At 39.4% G+C, this 16,434-nt stretch overlaps 1 protein-coding gene across 3 annotated transcripts in view; it reads right to left on the bottom strand.

Annotated features, from left to right (window-relative positions):
* Nucleotides 1-16,434, bottom strand: part of FBN1 (fibrillin 1) — a 235,950-nt gene that overhangs the window by 195,503 nt on the left and 24,013 nt on the right. For all 3 annotated transcript variants that reach the window (XR_001830020.2, XM_017545034.2, XM_017545044.2), the window contains exon 3: nt 1,713-1,795. Coding sequence is in view for 2 of the 3 variants with exons in the window: in XM_017545034.2 (XP_017400523.1) it covers nt 1,713-1,795 (83 nt within the window). In the remaining variant the exon portion in view is untranslated. The remainder of the gene's footprint in view (nt 1-1,712; nt 1,796-16,434) is intronic.

The raw sequence follows: 16,434 nt of genomic DNA, 5'->3' as shown, positions 1-16,434 counted from the left end.
ATTTTCAAAACAAGTCTATTGAACTACATAAACTCTGGCTTTAAAATCCACAACTCATTTATCCAATAATAGTGGTTCTCAACCTCTCTTTGCTTAGTCTGCAGCACTCTATCCATCAAAAGCCAGGATAGGCTACGAAAACAAAACCAAACAAACAAATAAAAATCCTGCATCTATACGTATTTATATGATCATAAGAAATACATGACTATATTGACTTTCAGATTTAATGATATAAAAATTACATCATTACTCTTGAAGCCAATTTTACTGCAAATGTTAAATGTTTAATTTTCATCCTGTTCTGAATGACATCAACAGTCTGAGAGCAGAATGCTGGAATCTACTGTCAGAGTACTGATTCTATAGTCAGGAAGCCATTCATCCTTTAGAGAAATATTAACATTTTCATACCACCCAGAGACTTATATCATGCTGGTACCAAATGCCCTGCTAGTGGCCAAAACATTAAGTTTGAATGGCATACGGTTTATATTTATCAGCAGCCTAGGACTTGGTCACTACTTTTTATCATCATAGGCATGATCCTTTCCTCAAGCTCCTGCACAACCTTGCAAGTGCAAATGTGATGTGCGAAGCTAAAAGAGTACACTTGACAGAAAGTGCATGCAAACATCCAAAGAGATTAGCATAGAGGCTGGAATGACAAGAAATAAGCTCTCAAAGGATCCTACAAACATTTATTTAAATACCTGAAGACATCAGAGAACTCTAGAGAAGGCTAGGAAAGTGTTCTATTGTAAAGTTCATTGAGAAAATGCAAATACCATTATATTTCTCTTTTAGTGATTCAGTTTTGGTCTTAAACCATAATGTGTCAAATAAAGGAGATGCTTTCTGGTCAAAACCGAGAATTGAGAGAGTTTAACTTTTTCAGTTCACAAAGCAAACACTGTGTACTATAGTCTATTCTTCTCCACTGACCACTCTCAGCCAAGTGTGAAGGTGAACTAATGATTCTTTAATGTCCCTTCAGCTCTAAATTTCCCCATTATACTAATGGAGTTTTCTGAAAACTGAACATTATTTCATAGATACAACAACTGTGAAAGCTCATGAAAGGCACATATTATGACTAAATTTGACTTTGGTGTCTCCATTAAATAACACCTTGTCTGGCATGTGATTTATCACACAACATTTGTGGGATATTGGAGAAATCTGAAGGTTTGCCTCACCAGCAGAAATCAATAGAGGAACCTCTGTTATCATTTGAGATCTTTCTTAGTCTTTCCACAGATCTTCCTCTGGTGCTCTCTCTCCTCCCTTTCCCTTTTGTCCAAGAGTTAGGTCTGCTCTTGGCCCCCTCAGTCATCCAAATTCAATGTACACAGTTTAGGTAGGCCCATGGGTGGCCAACAAAGTTAGAAATTACAATCAGAAAATCAGCAATAATATCCTTTCATTCAAACTCCTATCAAACTGATTGTACAGTCTATATCGCCAGGCCCATCATATGTAAATGATACACAACCTGGAGCAAAGAATCCCTGTGACTAAACTTTGACAGGGTTTTGACCAAGTTGATCTATTTCCCAACCTGGATTCAGAGAAAGTAGAAAAATCTTAAAGCCAGAAGCCTCTACTTTAAACAAATTCATGGTACAGTTACAAAGGGCCAAATTTTAAGGCTCCCCATGCAACCAACAAAACAAAAGAAGGACATGCAGAATGACAGGTTATTTACTTACGGACAATACACTGATTTCCACCAGGTAAGGTTTTCCAACCAGGGCAACAGTAGGCATTATAACGTGATCCACAGACATTGGGTCTAAAACAAAAACAGAAGAATTCCATACTTAAAAGAAGAAGAAGAAGAAGAAGAAGAAGAGATGACCAAATAAAAGGGGAAAAAATCCTAGTTATAAAAACAGGATGAATCCTGGCAGACAGATAAAAAACTCATGAGACTCAATGCTGGGTTATAGTAGTTTGGGACACTTACATAGTGATATCAACAGGGACATCCCTTAATATCACCTATGCATGTGGCCCATCAGGGAAATAAAAACCAGAAATACAGAATGTAGTACATTCTATCATAATTCATGAAGTCATACAAGTCTTAAATTAGACAATAAACTTAAATCAAACAATAAATTTCTTACCAATATGGTTAAGAAAGGTGGTAACAAAATCTAATGCACACAAGACTTTAAATTTCAACTCTTTGAAACTATTTTTTTTTCTATGGCCCATCTTACCTCTATAATGTTACACATTCTTCCTTTCACTAAAACTATAGGAATGCAAACTCTGACATGAGACAGAAAAAATGAAGGCCAAAACATGTAAATATTTATTTAGCAAAAGTTTGGAAACAGGCTGGACGCAGTGGCTCATGCCTGTAATCCTGGCCAACATGGTGAATACAAAAATTAGCTGGGCATGGTGGCATGCACCTGCAGTCCCAGCTACTTGGCAGGCTGAGGCAGGGGAATTGCTTGAACCCAGGAGGTGGAGGCTGCAGTGAGCTGAGATCACACCACTACACTCCAGCCTGGGTGACACAGAGTGAGACTCTGTCCCAAAAAAAAAGTTTGGAAACACACTTGATACCAGTTACAAGAAAATAAAATCAGTGTCACTCTGGGTTTCTTGTTTACAGACAGCGCATCACATCCTGGAGTAGAAACTCCATTCAGAATCCAGATGATCCACATTTAACAACTTCAGGGAGCAACTGAGTAAAGATACTGTGACTTCTACACTGGAAACTAAGACAGAGGATATAATACACACAGACCTAAAAGCAACCATTAGTTTTACTTTGCCATATCATGAGGGCCTAACCATTGATGCTAGTTGCTGGAGATCAGGGGCTGATAAGGAAGGTCACATGTTTTGCAATCAATTTCACAAACTAGGAACAATTCCAAAGCTTGCTGGTATTAACACTGTAACCCCCAAAGCATAAGCCTTTAAAAACAACTGTATAGTTAAAATGTATTTTCAGTTAGGATGCACTCCCACATTCTCTTTGTATATGTCCACAATATGAAACAGTACAGAGCCCTCCCACATTCCCTCTGAACTCACTACTTCAACCTCATGCAGGATTGGGAACCAACGTAAGGTCTCTGCTCTGTCCTTTACTCCTTTTGTTGCTCCAAAAAACTGGAACACCCTGCAGGGCACCATGCATACTTCACACTGACTGATGAGTCAGAAAGGGAATTAGGAAGAAACCTGGAGGGGCCAAGCAAAGGGCCCTAACTCCATACCCAGCAGCCCAGGCCTTCTCTGAGACTAGAGAGAAAATGATTGAATAGAGGCGAAATATGTGCATGATGTTAGAGCCTGTGTGAGCTCCGTTTATTGCTGTGTACAATGGCATGATGAAATGTCTGCCTTGTGTACATCATGGATGTATATATGTCAAATAATAGGCCTGAAAGCTTCATATATGAAAAAAGACAATGAAAATGCAATGCAGCATTATTATCCTGATGGAATCATCTTCTGACCTAAGTTACTTAGCCAATGGAACCATAAGGAATAATGGAAGAGAGAAAGATGTTATTGAGAATTTTAAGTCAAAGGCTCTCAACCCTTTGTCCCCATGACAAAGTAATGCCTGAAACTTCAGGGTGTCCAGAAGTTCCTGGGGAAATTCAAATTCTTGGAAAGGGAAATGAGAGAGGAAGTCAGGGTAGAGAGCCGGGGTAGAGGGGAACACTCAAACCTTCCAAACTCTTATTGTAAAAGTTCTCTCAATCTGAAATTGACAATTCAGGCCAAAGTCAACCACCTCAAACCTTCTCCAGCAACAGCTCATTAGAACAGCTCTGCTGGAGATAGTCCATTCCCTACCAGACCCTGGAATAGTGTCAGAGCACCCCTGAGCCTTTGCAGGGTGCCCTGGGTTGACATAACAATGTTTGGTGAGTGTGTGTGTGTGTATTTTTTAACTACAATCATACATTGTCTGACATAATGTGTCATAGACATCGTGTTTGGCAAAAATGAATGTATTTATGTAGTAACACATATACAAGATGAAGAGGCTAAGAAACAAAGGGTCCAGAATGACTATTTCAGTCCTACAAAGCCAAATATTCTAAAGATTTTCCAAGGTATTAAGCATGCTAATATAAACATTCTTTTTAAAAATGTTTAGAATCAATCTACAGCTAAAATATGGAAAATTTTACAATTTACTAGAGTTACAAAAGAAATGTACATGCTGTAAACATTCCCAAGTGTAAAAGCAATGGTACAGATGACATAACTTAGGAAACAATTTGGGAGGAAAGGTGTGGCAGTCAATAAAGCAGCTGATCCTAGAAAAAGAGTCTTAAATATATGACACTGTGTTTAAAAATAACCAATAAATAAAAGTAATACTACAACTATTTTTTAAAGCTGTGAAGAAGAAGAGAGAAAAAGGGTACAGATATTTTGGTGCGCTAAGTCCCCATCTTTCAAAGCAAGAAACCAATGGGTACCATTTAAGTCTAGATACAGAGGTACAAACATGGCAGACAGTGTTAGGGAGATGACTATGAGAAGAACAAAAACCAGAAAAGTTTCAACCTAGTTACCTTAAGAGATGAGAACCTGGGGAAGCAGAGGGACAGTTCTTTAGCTTTCCTACCTAATATTCATTTGCAACCGTTCATTTTAAAATATATGCTCTATTTCCATCACTGTCTTTCACTTAAAGCAATAACTCTACTTTCAAAGTATGAATATCTTATCTTTGAAACAAGATACTTCCTGTTTCATTCATTCATAATTCCCTTTAATTATGCATCACATTTTCATTTCACTGAATTCCTTAACGTTCTTTATAATTTTGTATTGGACTTACTTTATTTGCATGCTCTGACTTTCTATGAGTTTTAAAACTTTATCATTTACAAGTAATATGTTATTTAATTTGAGTTGTTTCAACCAATACCTTCAAATGACAATGATTGTTTTAATTGTGTTGCCATTCATTCTTAAATCATTCTAAATGCTATGCGATGTAGCTCAACGCAAAGTATTAGAAACATTTAAGATTTCTCCTCTGCTGCTTTGGTCTTGAGAAACTGCAAACTAATAGAACTCGCTCAAACAAGCTGTGTTTCATCTGTTCTACTTACACACAGAAAAAAGCAACTCTAATTCTGAAAACAAATGAGTGTCTTATTGAAGCTGGAAAGAACTAAAACACATAAACTCTAAAGGATACATTCTGGATTATTTCTGTAATAAAAGCTTTCATTCTGAAGTTTCAATACAAAATGCTTGTACAGAAGGTAAATTTTTAATAAAGTTACTCTTTTTGGTCAATGAAAGTATAGCATCCATACCTCTTTCTCTTTTCACTTCATCAGTCATCCCTACCAACCCCCATCGCTCTAACACAAACACACACAGTTAAAGCTCTGTGCAGGTAGCAATAACATTCAACAAGTTTAAAAGATTCAAATTCAAAGGGGAAAAAACTTTTCGTAAAGTGCTAAAGATACATTATTTTATCCTCATAGCAACTCTTTGAGGTAATTTTTATTGTTGTATGTTTTAACGCTAAAAAAAAAAAAACAAAAAGAAAAACAAACTATGGCTTAAGAAGGTTAAAAACCTGGCCTCCCATAGCTTAGACATGTGTAACAGAGATTTGAACTGAAGAAGTCCAACTCTAGAGTACACTCTCCGAACCCTATGCTAAGACAAAGGTGTACTTAGAGGACAAGATGACATTTCACTCAGTAGCATTCATAGTGACATAAGTAACACAAATCACAGAATGTCCATCAATATACCAAGGATAAAGTATCAACTGTTTTTGTTGTTGTTGTTGTTTTGTTTTTGAGACAGAGTCTTGCTCTGTCGCCAGGCTGGAGTGCAGTGGTGCAATCTCGGCTCACTGCAACCTCCGCCTCCTGGGTTCAAGCGATTCTTCCGCCTCAGCCTCCTGAATAGCTAGGACCACAGGCAGGTGCCACCACACCCGGCTAATTTTTGTATTTTTAGTAGAGACAGGGTTTCACCATGGCCAGGATGGTCTTGATCTCTTGACCTCACGATCCGCCCGCCTCTGCCTCCCAAAGTGCTGGGATTACAGGCATGAGCCCCCGTGCCCAGCCAGCATAAACTGTTTTTTAACTGTATTCCATAGTCTATAGGGGAAAAAGGGAAAATATCTTTTATTCCACTTCACAACTGTGTGCTACATTTTTTTAAAAAACAGCTAAGTCTATCTGTAACTTTTCTTACCAGTAACTTTGAATATTGTGCTCTGCAAGGACCTAACTCCAAACACCCTGGACGATGGGTGAGTCTCAGCAGGTTTGATATTTGGATTCAGTCAGACACAGCGCTCAGAGATCATGTGGACTGTCAAAAGCCTATCTCAATGAAGCAAACAGCTGGGCTCTACCACGTCTGACCACATCATCGCGAGACTTGGCCTCCATGCAAGCTGTCTGCACTGTGTCCACATTCCTTAGGCAGAGCCCACTTCCGCAAGTTTGCTGTCTTACAGCAAGATAGCCTTTCTGCTTCCTGTACAAAGTGCAAAATCCTTTCCAGAACAGGTTAAGGTAATAAAAAAAAAAAAAAGGTCAGGGGGTTCTTATTTCTTATATGTTAGTTTCTCAACATATATGTTAGTGATTAAGCTCTTGGGCAAGGAGAACACTAAGCAATAGGTAAGGGCGAACGAGGCTGACCCTACTCCATTAATTGCTCTTTTTTAACCTTTAAGGGAAAAAAGTATAATTTAGCCTCTGAAGTATAAATCTGGAGGAGCATCAAAAGGTATATGCCCTCACACAACAAAGGACACCCAACTGCCCATTAACATGTCCCACGTTAATATCTTAACATCCCACTGTTCCAAGGTTAAAATAATTTCCACTATAAAAAATATGATAGGTCATGAAACAATGACAATACACAAATGAGCTGCCTATATTGTGAACTACACATCATGATTTCATTTGATCTTCAACAATTTTGTTATCAAGATAAAAAAAGAAAAAAACATCATGAGTACTGTCTGATGAAGGGGCCCATACCACTTTGACAAACTTTGAAAATGCTCCCCTACTTTATTTTAGTGCCTTTATTCTGGCCCTCTTCACTGAAGTCAGAGGTCAAGTCTCCCAGTAGTGATATGAATACCATATGTTCAGTCCATCTGCCAGTCACAATGCAACTTGGGTAACAAAACTTCAAACCCTGGTAATGAGAACAGCTTCCATGGCCTCCCCAAGCTTCAGCTTGGCTCTCTAGACCAGGGGTCCCCAAATCCCAGGCCATGGACCAGTACACATCCATGGCCTGTGAGGAACTGAGCCACACAGCAGGAGGTAAGTGGCAGGCAAGCAAGTGAAGCTTCATCTGTATGTACAGCCGCTCTCCATCACTGGCATTACCACCTGAACTCTGCCTCCTGTCAGATCAGGGACGGCATTAGATTCTCATAGCAGCACAAACCCTATTGTGAACTCCGCATGCCAGGGATCCAGGCTGCTCCTTATGAGAATCTAATCCCTGATGATCTGTCACTGTCTCCCATCACCCCCAGATGGGATCCTCTAGTCGCAGGAAAACAAGCTCAGGGCTCCCCGATTCTACGTGGTGAGTTGCATAATTATTTCATAATATGTTACAATGTAATCATAACAGAAATAAAGTACACAATAAATGTAATGAGCTTGAATCATCCTGAAACCAACCCCCTGGCACCCCTGATCTGTGGAAAAGTTATCTTCCACAAAACCAGTCACTGGTGCCAAAAAGGTTGCAGACCACTGCTCTAGGCCCAGAGACTCTTTTCTGGATTGTCTGGGTCGACACTGCCTGGAACACAGGAAATTCTGGCTTCCTCCTTTGAAGATGCAAGCCAGCCAACTGTACTTTGTACAGTTTGGGATTCTTTTTTAGATAAAAGTAATCTGAAAAGGAACAGAATGAATAGTAGTTTCTATGCTGGTTTTCAAGAACTCATCCCCTTCTTGCCTTCTCCATCCTCAGTAGATTAGTGACTCCTTTCCCTTTTCCTCCCAAGCCATGATCCGTTTCTCTCTCCCTCCTTCTCATCTCCCGTCATCTCCCTCATCTTCCCTCTCCTATTTCCCTTTCTTCCTCTCTCTTTTCTTCTCTCTTTAGTTCTGTTTTCAGGGCATTTAGAATTAAATGTTTTGTTACCACCTCAAACTCAATTTATGCAAGATCAATGGCTCCTGTTCCTATGTAGCCAATAAGTTCACTGCTGGGTCCACAACAGGGTGCATCAGGATCAACTGCCTTGCCCACAAGCACAAAGCTGTTCAGCAACATTTAATAAGAGTTTGTTACGCGCTAGGCAACTGTGTCAGATAAGAAATAAAACTAAGATGAGCACACCTCACGCCTAGATCTTGGTTGCTAATACTGTTCTTCAATAAAAGGAATCAGGGCTCCTGGGAGATGATTCTAGGGCTGGGCAAGAAATAGACAAGCTGAATCTGTGCCATCTTGCAGCGAGAGAACATATAAGGAAGTGCTAAACAAACATCCACAATGAGAGGAACATGGCAAGAGATGCAGGGGTCAAAGGAAAGAAGTCCAAATGGCCAAAGCTAGAACGCTTTTGGAGAAACAAAATAACAGAATCATCAATGGATTAAAACCCCCAAGTAAAAAATAAATATCCATAAGACCATGCTGATAAATAAATGATTGAAGAAATAAATAAATGTGAGAGAAGAGATAAATCTGTGCTTTAGACTTCTAAATAATTTCATAGATGGTCTCCCTTCAAAAAGATGAAGCATAATTCCCCACTCCTTATATGTGAGCTACACATATTGACTGCCTTCCAAAGAATATAGTAGAGAGGCGGGGGGAGGGGGGAAGAAGTAGAAAATCCTGTCTCAGCCAGGCTAGGAAGGGTTACAGCAACAATGAAAATCATGCTGATACTATAAACCCTTAATATTATGTGATAAAAATGGAACTTACCTCTTTGGTCTTTTTCCCAAAAGCCCATAATTCCAGTGTCATCATGACAAAAACATCAAAGAATCCCACTAAGGGCCATTCTATAAAATATCTGACCAGCCATCCTAAAAACTGTCAAGGTCATTAAAAACAAGGAAAGTCTGAGACCTGTGGTAACTAAGTCATGTCTAAGAAAACATGATTACTAAATGCAGTGTGGCACCCTAGATGGGATTCTGAACATAAAAAGGACATTAAGTAAAAACTCAGAATATCTGAATAAGGAATGGACTTTAATCACTAACTACATATCAATATTGGTTCATTAATTACAAAAAATACACCATCCTAGTATAAGATGCTAACAACAAAGTGTCCAGAGTATACGGGAACTCTCTCAATTTTTCTGTAACTCTAAAACCGTTCTGAAGTGAAAAGTTTATTTTAAGGTAAAATAATAATAATCATGTCTCAAAGCAATCATAAATAAAGCAGCTACATTTAAAAAGCGACAAAGACATGGTCTTTGCTCTTCAGGATCTTACAGTCTAGGAACACAGGCACACACACAGCGTGTCTACACAACAGACAAAGCACTAACATCAAGGACTGCCCGGGAAACTCAGGGAGGCCAAACAAAGGCCTTTAGCCACAGCGTGCAGTGTAAGCTCAGAGGAGGACTATCTGAGCTATGACTTGATGTTTCCCCGTTGCTAAGGGGAGTCACTAGTTTTATTTCATCCCACTGATGAAATGCCTCCTAAATTCTCCAACTCCATTAGCAAATCCCTTGTCCAAATCCTGATGATTTCATTGTTGGACTAATATCAGGTTCTTTTTTCCTGGCTTCCCAGTTTCTCTCTACCGCATTAGGACAATATGGCTAAGTATCTTTACATATTCACCATGCTTATTTCTGTTCCCCTACAACCCAAAGATGGACCTTCACCCTCTATAATGTTAAACATCTCACGATTAACTTCAGATATCTACCAGGTAGGCCTAATCTACGTGTCCACTCTTACATTTTCCTATACCTTCAACTTCCACCCTCCTACTCAGCTCCTCTTTTTCACCATCTCAGCCTTCACTCACGCACGCACTGCCATATCTGACACACACACTAAAACCAGGCACTTTCTTCATTTTCATATTAGCTCTTCCATCTTCCCATTTAAATGTGTAGTTCCATCTCCACCCTTAGGGTTCCCTGATGAATCTCATCCATCTTTCACACTGCAAACACAATTCCAGACATAGCTTCAAAACCTACATAGGCTATTCTGTAGTTATATATTTTAAATAATTATATGTTGAAATCTCATCCCTGAAGCCCAACCCACCTTCTCTTCTCCCAGGTTAATAAATTGTTCTTCAAGGATAGAAACAATGTCTATCATGCCTAGAGCATCCTGGGGTCTATTTAGAAGCACACAAGATAACATTGACTAAAGACCCTAGTAAGTACAAAGTACAATTAACAAAGATTAATATCATCTCCTCAGCGCTTAAAGTAGGCCAGATGAATGATGCCACCAACATTAAAAACTGTGCAATAGAGAGAATTATTTCTTATAAAGTTATCTATTTAAAGGAAGACTATTTAACATGTCTTTGAAAAGCTATATAGGCAGTTAAACAGAAATGGATGGTGGTTTTGTGCCTTGATTATTTCACTGCCAGGCCAATCATTAATTTATTCTGATCAGCGAAGTTACCCATGTTTATAACTCAGGAATCAATATTTTCCTTTGAGAAAATACAAAATCAATGTAGACAAATAACACACATATGCAAACATTTGATTCTATTTATTTCTTTGGCAAAAGAGGGAAAAAAAATCCCACAAGCAACTAAATGAAGATTTTCAGCTCACAAATTGGCATGTATTTTATGATGGCAGATTGCCACAAATGATCAAGGTCACAGATGGGGCCAGCCTTATGTGGCCAGTTCCTACATACAATCATGACAAAATCCACCAGTGACCTTGAAAGGTCTCTGGAAGTGCTGCTTGGACAAAGGCTTTTCCCACTGCTAAACGGAGTAACTCACAGCACAGGCAGCACACAGAAGGTGTCTCATCAACCATTTCATTCGCTTGTACCCTTAGCTTTTTGTGGAGTTTTTGTGTTGATCAAAAGCAATAGCCCAAGAACTTAAAGTCCAAAAATGTTGTCACCTTTCAAGGACAGACACACATGCACCCTCCTCCCCAACACACACATTCTCTCTCTCTCTCTCTCTCTCTCTCTCTCTCACTCACACACACACACACACACACACACACACACACACGGCCTAAGAAAATTAGGAGACAGCTGCAAAGGCAGTTCTTCGGATCTGGGACATCATTTTAGACCGACAGCCAATTTAAAACCTATTGGAATCTTTTATAGGTGATGTATGTATGTTTTTGTTTCTTTTTTAAGAATTTAAAGCTCAAAAAGCCATGGGATGCACTCTAACAGGAAACTAGAGAATTGAACCACAGACCAGAAGCACAGATGTTTAAAGTACATAAGCTGTGTGGAGCAAGTCCTGATGCCTCTGAAGCACTCTTCGCTTCATGCTTCTGGAACTCCGGACTAAGCACCACTAAGCACACAAAGTCTGCTCAGAAAACTATACCACCAGAGTGGGCTCCTCAAAGTCCTCAAGGCAATGATTTGAATAACTTGTTGGCCTGGTGTGTACTGGATCTACTTCTCTGAGGAAGGGCATCTGTATCTGGCCTACTGGCATCACATGCCTGGTTGGTTGGGTAAAAGTTGCTTCCACACATAGAGAGAGGCAAATTTCTTCACAAAGTTTAAACTATTTGACCCTCTAAGGATGAGGAAGGTTGCTTCCAAACAGAAAATCCAGCTTATCTCAAATGTGTGCTTCTGAAGCATCTGAGAGGATATGACCAATGACATGATGAGAACACACTGTTCCTCTAAAGAACTGCTTCCCAGAACTCTGCAACCCTGGACTTTACCAGTGAGGTTAGAGTCTATCGAGAGCTTTTCATTGACTGGGATTTGCGTTCCATTTATTCAAGTTGAAGCCACACTGTACTTTTCCAAAGAGTGAACAAAATTATAGGAATGATTGAAAACACGAAACAAGTGGCGAGGGGATTCTAACCCTGCACAGAGAGGGGCAGACCAGAGGCAGAGCTGGGAGTGGAGCTCGTGGAAGCCACTGCTCCCTCCAGGCCTTGTTACCACCCACAGAAGGAACTGGGGACTGTAACCATAATTCTTGCCACTTCCCAGAAATTCTCAAAGCAAGAGCTCTGTCCAGGGAGATAATATCTTCTGAAAGTACTGGCAGCCCCAGGAAGAGACAGGAAAAGCAGCCAATGGGGTCAGACTTAGGAAAAAGAAAGAATGAGGTCTTTCAGGAACCTAGAGTGCCGGGTGATTTGATACTTGAGTTCCGAATGCTGTCAGCCCCTAACTGACAAACAGGTAGAGCTCCAAAATTTCATTTCTATATTAATATTTAGAACTTGCAATGGCTTGTCCAATAGAAACAATGTTAATAGGTGGTGGTTTGGTATCCAGACCAGTCAAACAGCAGTCTCTCAGCTGCATTATCAGCTGAATAGGCTATTGTGGGCTGGTCTGGGAACTTGACCACAACTTAAAATGTTGTTTCTGTGGGAAAACACATTCCACGGCAGGCAACCAGAAGAAAACTTGGCCACTTAAACCCATCATCCTCAGCTTAGCAAGCTGCCTGGTGATCTGTGAGAACTGAACACCTTAAACTCAGGCAACTCCACACAGTCCTGAGAGGGTGGCCAGAGTCAGAGCTGTCTCGGCACAGGCTTGACACCCTCCCAGACCCCTGCATGAGACTGTCAGGACCAATACAGGACATCCACAAGTCCATGAATCGGAGACTTAAAACCTGGGGAGTAAGTGGATGTTCTCATCCTTGATGCACCTGCTTTATTTCAAAGATCAGAAGATCCCACCCCATTAGCAACTATAACATAAAATCAGTATCCTGGACTGGCTCCAGATAGACTTCAGTGAGCTACTTCTAGCACGAGTGGCACATGTGAAGCAAGGAAACAAATCCGTTTTGAACCCTATTTGGTGGCTTCAATCTCATAACAAAATTATGCAAGCATTTCATCTCTCCTAAAACTGGAAATTGCCATTTTTTGGCAAGTTCCTTAAAGACAGCAAGTTCACATTTATCTTTGCAATCCCAGCACCTAACACAATATTTGAATCTTAAGTGGTAAATGAAAGGTTAGAGTTTCATTTACCACTAAGACAACATAAGTTAATAATAATTCTGTCAAAGTATTGAGTAGTTAGTTTATTTTTAAAGGTAGATATGTTTATAAGAAATTAAGTCTTAAAAAAGATCCAGCCTGGGTAACATAGCGAGACCCCATATCTACAAAAAAAGTTTAAAATTAGCCAGGCTGGTGGCATGCACCTGTAGCTTTCCAGCTACTTGGAAGGCTGAGGAGGGAGGATCACTTGAGCCCAGGAGGTTAAGGCTAGAGTTAGCTGCAATCATGCCACTGCACTCCAAAACAAGACCCTTTTTAATTTTAGAAAATTAAAATGAAAAAAAATCAAACACATAACAATAATTACCCATAAGTGAAATACATGGGGTACAAGAGTGAAATTCTTCCATGCTTCAGTTGCATCATTCAGAAACATTTACAGTTACAAAAGCTGCCGAGGTCTCTAGCTCAAACCATATTTCACAGCAGTCAGCAGGCCATGGATCTTTAAAGCATTTCTCTATCTAACCCTTCCATCAAAGCAGGGACAATACTGTTGCTCAAGAACAAAACTAAATAAATAAATCACTGACAGATTTCAAGTTTCTATAAAGTCCCTAATTAAAAACCAAAAGAATTTATTAATGAAACATTCCAAGGTTAGTGTTAAAGATTTTTACATTAGGGATTAGAAAGATGTTCCATAAATACTCTAAAGAGAATGTATTCTCCTTTTTGTATAAACAAATTTGTGTATCATTTTTTTGTGATCTCATTTTTTTTTTACTAGGTTTGCAAAAGAAGGAAATAAAACAGAGCTTGGGAAGTATATTAGAAAAGGAAAACAATGTAAAGAGAACACATTTCAGGAACATTCACTCCTATAGACTGGCACTTCTGTTTCTTAAATAGTTTCTGCATATTTTTCAATAGAGAATGAATATTCTGTCCTGTGCCCCTGGTAAAAACATTAGTCAGCTCTTAACTTGCTCAATGTTTGAGGGAGTGGGTGTGTAGGGAGCACACTAAAGACTCAACCTGTGGATAATTCAAAAGCCACTCAGAGCTGGCACTGGAATGTGTTAGTACACACATTTGAACACGAGTGTGGCTTGTCTTTTGAAAAGTAGCTCTAAGCAAAACCATCAGGACATGCAGGCCAGTGTCTGGCCTGGCTTAGGAAGACAATGAGCTGCTCGAAGGCCTGGGTGACCCAGATGATCTTCTAAAAAAACCCCTCCAATTTCACGTCTCTGTGACTTAATGCTGGGATGCTGTCCATTACACAGAGAAAGTGGTGACTCTCCTCATTCCAATGGCCAGCACAGCTCTTCCCTGAGATCCAACCCGAAAGATTTCCCTCTCAGTGTAAGTGATGCCAGGACTGTCCTCTCAGCCCCCTTCCAGCTCCGGGGAAGATGTGACAGGATTTGTGTTTCAAGCTATAACTAAGCAGAGCAGGTGCTCATTGCCAGCACAAAGCTTCAACATGACAACTTCTGAGGTGGTGATGATGACGTCAAAACACGGAGATATACATCCACCTCACATACCTAAAGGGTTTCCAAATCTCTGTAGCTGTAGCAGCATCCACTAACTAAAAAGCAGTTCCAAAAGCCTGTTATCCCACCCAGGAGTTTTCTATCAGGTAGAAATACATGAGGCCTTAGAGAATGATGGACATGTTTCACTGACATGAAACACACAAGTGATGTGCCTGGCACACATGCACATACACACACACACACACACACACACACACACACACACACCAGCCCCACAAACAGTTAAGGAGGAGGTCCTGGGGCAGCTCTTGTCCCTACCTTCCTTTACCCATAGGAAAATCACTGGGTGTACCAGTGATTTTCAGAATCTTTCATTTGAATCACTAAGGCTGCACTTGTTCCAATCTCTTGGAAAAAAAAAAAAAATCTCTGAGAAAGCAATGCCAAAATCAGGGTACAAAAATTCACTTCTGAGAGTTAAAATTTCTGTAAATATCTTCTTCTTTTCTCCCATAGTCCACAATCTTACCAACTTGTCATAAGGTTCTTGCCTGAAACTCCTTATTTTAAAATAAAAACACTCAGTGCTTCCATCTTGACACTCACAAAATATTATGGGATAAATGGATTGCAGAATTATTTTCTTCTCTGTCTGCCCTTTCCAATGCCAGGCTCCTTCTGTGTAAATTTCCCACAATTTCATAGTTCATAGTAGCCAATCCTTACTGTTAGATATTAATAATTTTTATACAACAAAGTTGTGAATAAGAAAAATCAGACTCAGCACATTGCAAACATTACTGGCTGTGAATATTGAGCATAACTTCAAAACTAGGACTAAAGCTTTACAGCATCAATAAGTCAATAGGAAATCACAAGATTTGAATATCCCCATTCTGCCACCCTAAGAAATAGACCTAGAAAATGAGTATCAACGCTGCTTAATATCACAAAAGGGGAAACTAGTAGTAATGACGTCCCTCCCAATGGAAGGACACATACCAACTTATAAAGTTTTCTTGACAAAAAGTTAATTGAGTTGAATCAAGCATTTAGCTCTAACTAGCAATTCACAATAAATACAGGGGACTGAGAAACCTGATAAGACCATACCGCTGGAATGCAGTCATCACTGGACTGCAAGAAACTCTCCAGCAGTGAAAGCCATGTGTGGTCCAAAGACTGGCCAGTGCTGGTCTATAAACCAGACATAGAGTCTGTATAAGATAAGGAGCTTAAGTTAGAATCTAAACTATCTCACTGTTTCCTTCATTGAGAAAGTCTCCCTAGGAATAAAATATCAACTAAACTAAATAATGTGCTTAACCCTGGCCCCAGCTTCTCATCTCATCATGTACCAGTAACATAAGTCTTAAGAAGCCAATTTCTTCAATACATAAATTACAAGGAAAAACTGACAGGGGGACAATCTATTTAAAAATATTTGAGAAAGATCAACCAACTACAAAATGTGGACCTTTTTGGATCCTGATGCGAATAAACTGCAAAAAATAAGTAACATGTATAACCTAATTAGAAATATTTAAATATTCACTGAATATTTGATAATACTGGATAATTAATGTTCATGTTAAATCAGAATAATATGACTGTGCTTATGTTTCTTAAAGGGCCCTTATCTTTTAGGACACACATTGAAATGTTTATAAGTAAAATGGTTTTTCAGGGATTTACTTCAAAATAAATGCAATGGGGAAGAGAAGTAGATAAAACAAGATGGAC

Source organism: Cebus imitator, unplaced genomic scaffold, assembly GCF_001604975.1.
Source record: "Cebus imitator isolate Cc_AM_T3 unplaced genomic scaffold, Cebus_imitator-1.0 Scaffold9, whole genome shotgun sequence".
Classification (NCBI taxonomy): Eukaryota; Metazoa; Chordata; class Mammalia; order Primates; family Cebidae; genus Cebus; species Cebus imitator.
Note: the sequence above shows the minus strand (reverse complement) of the source record. Positions and strands in the feature narration are given on the sequence as shown.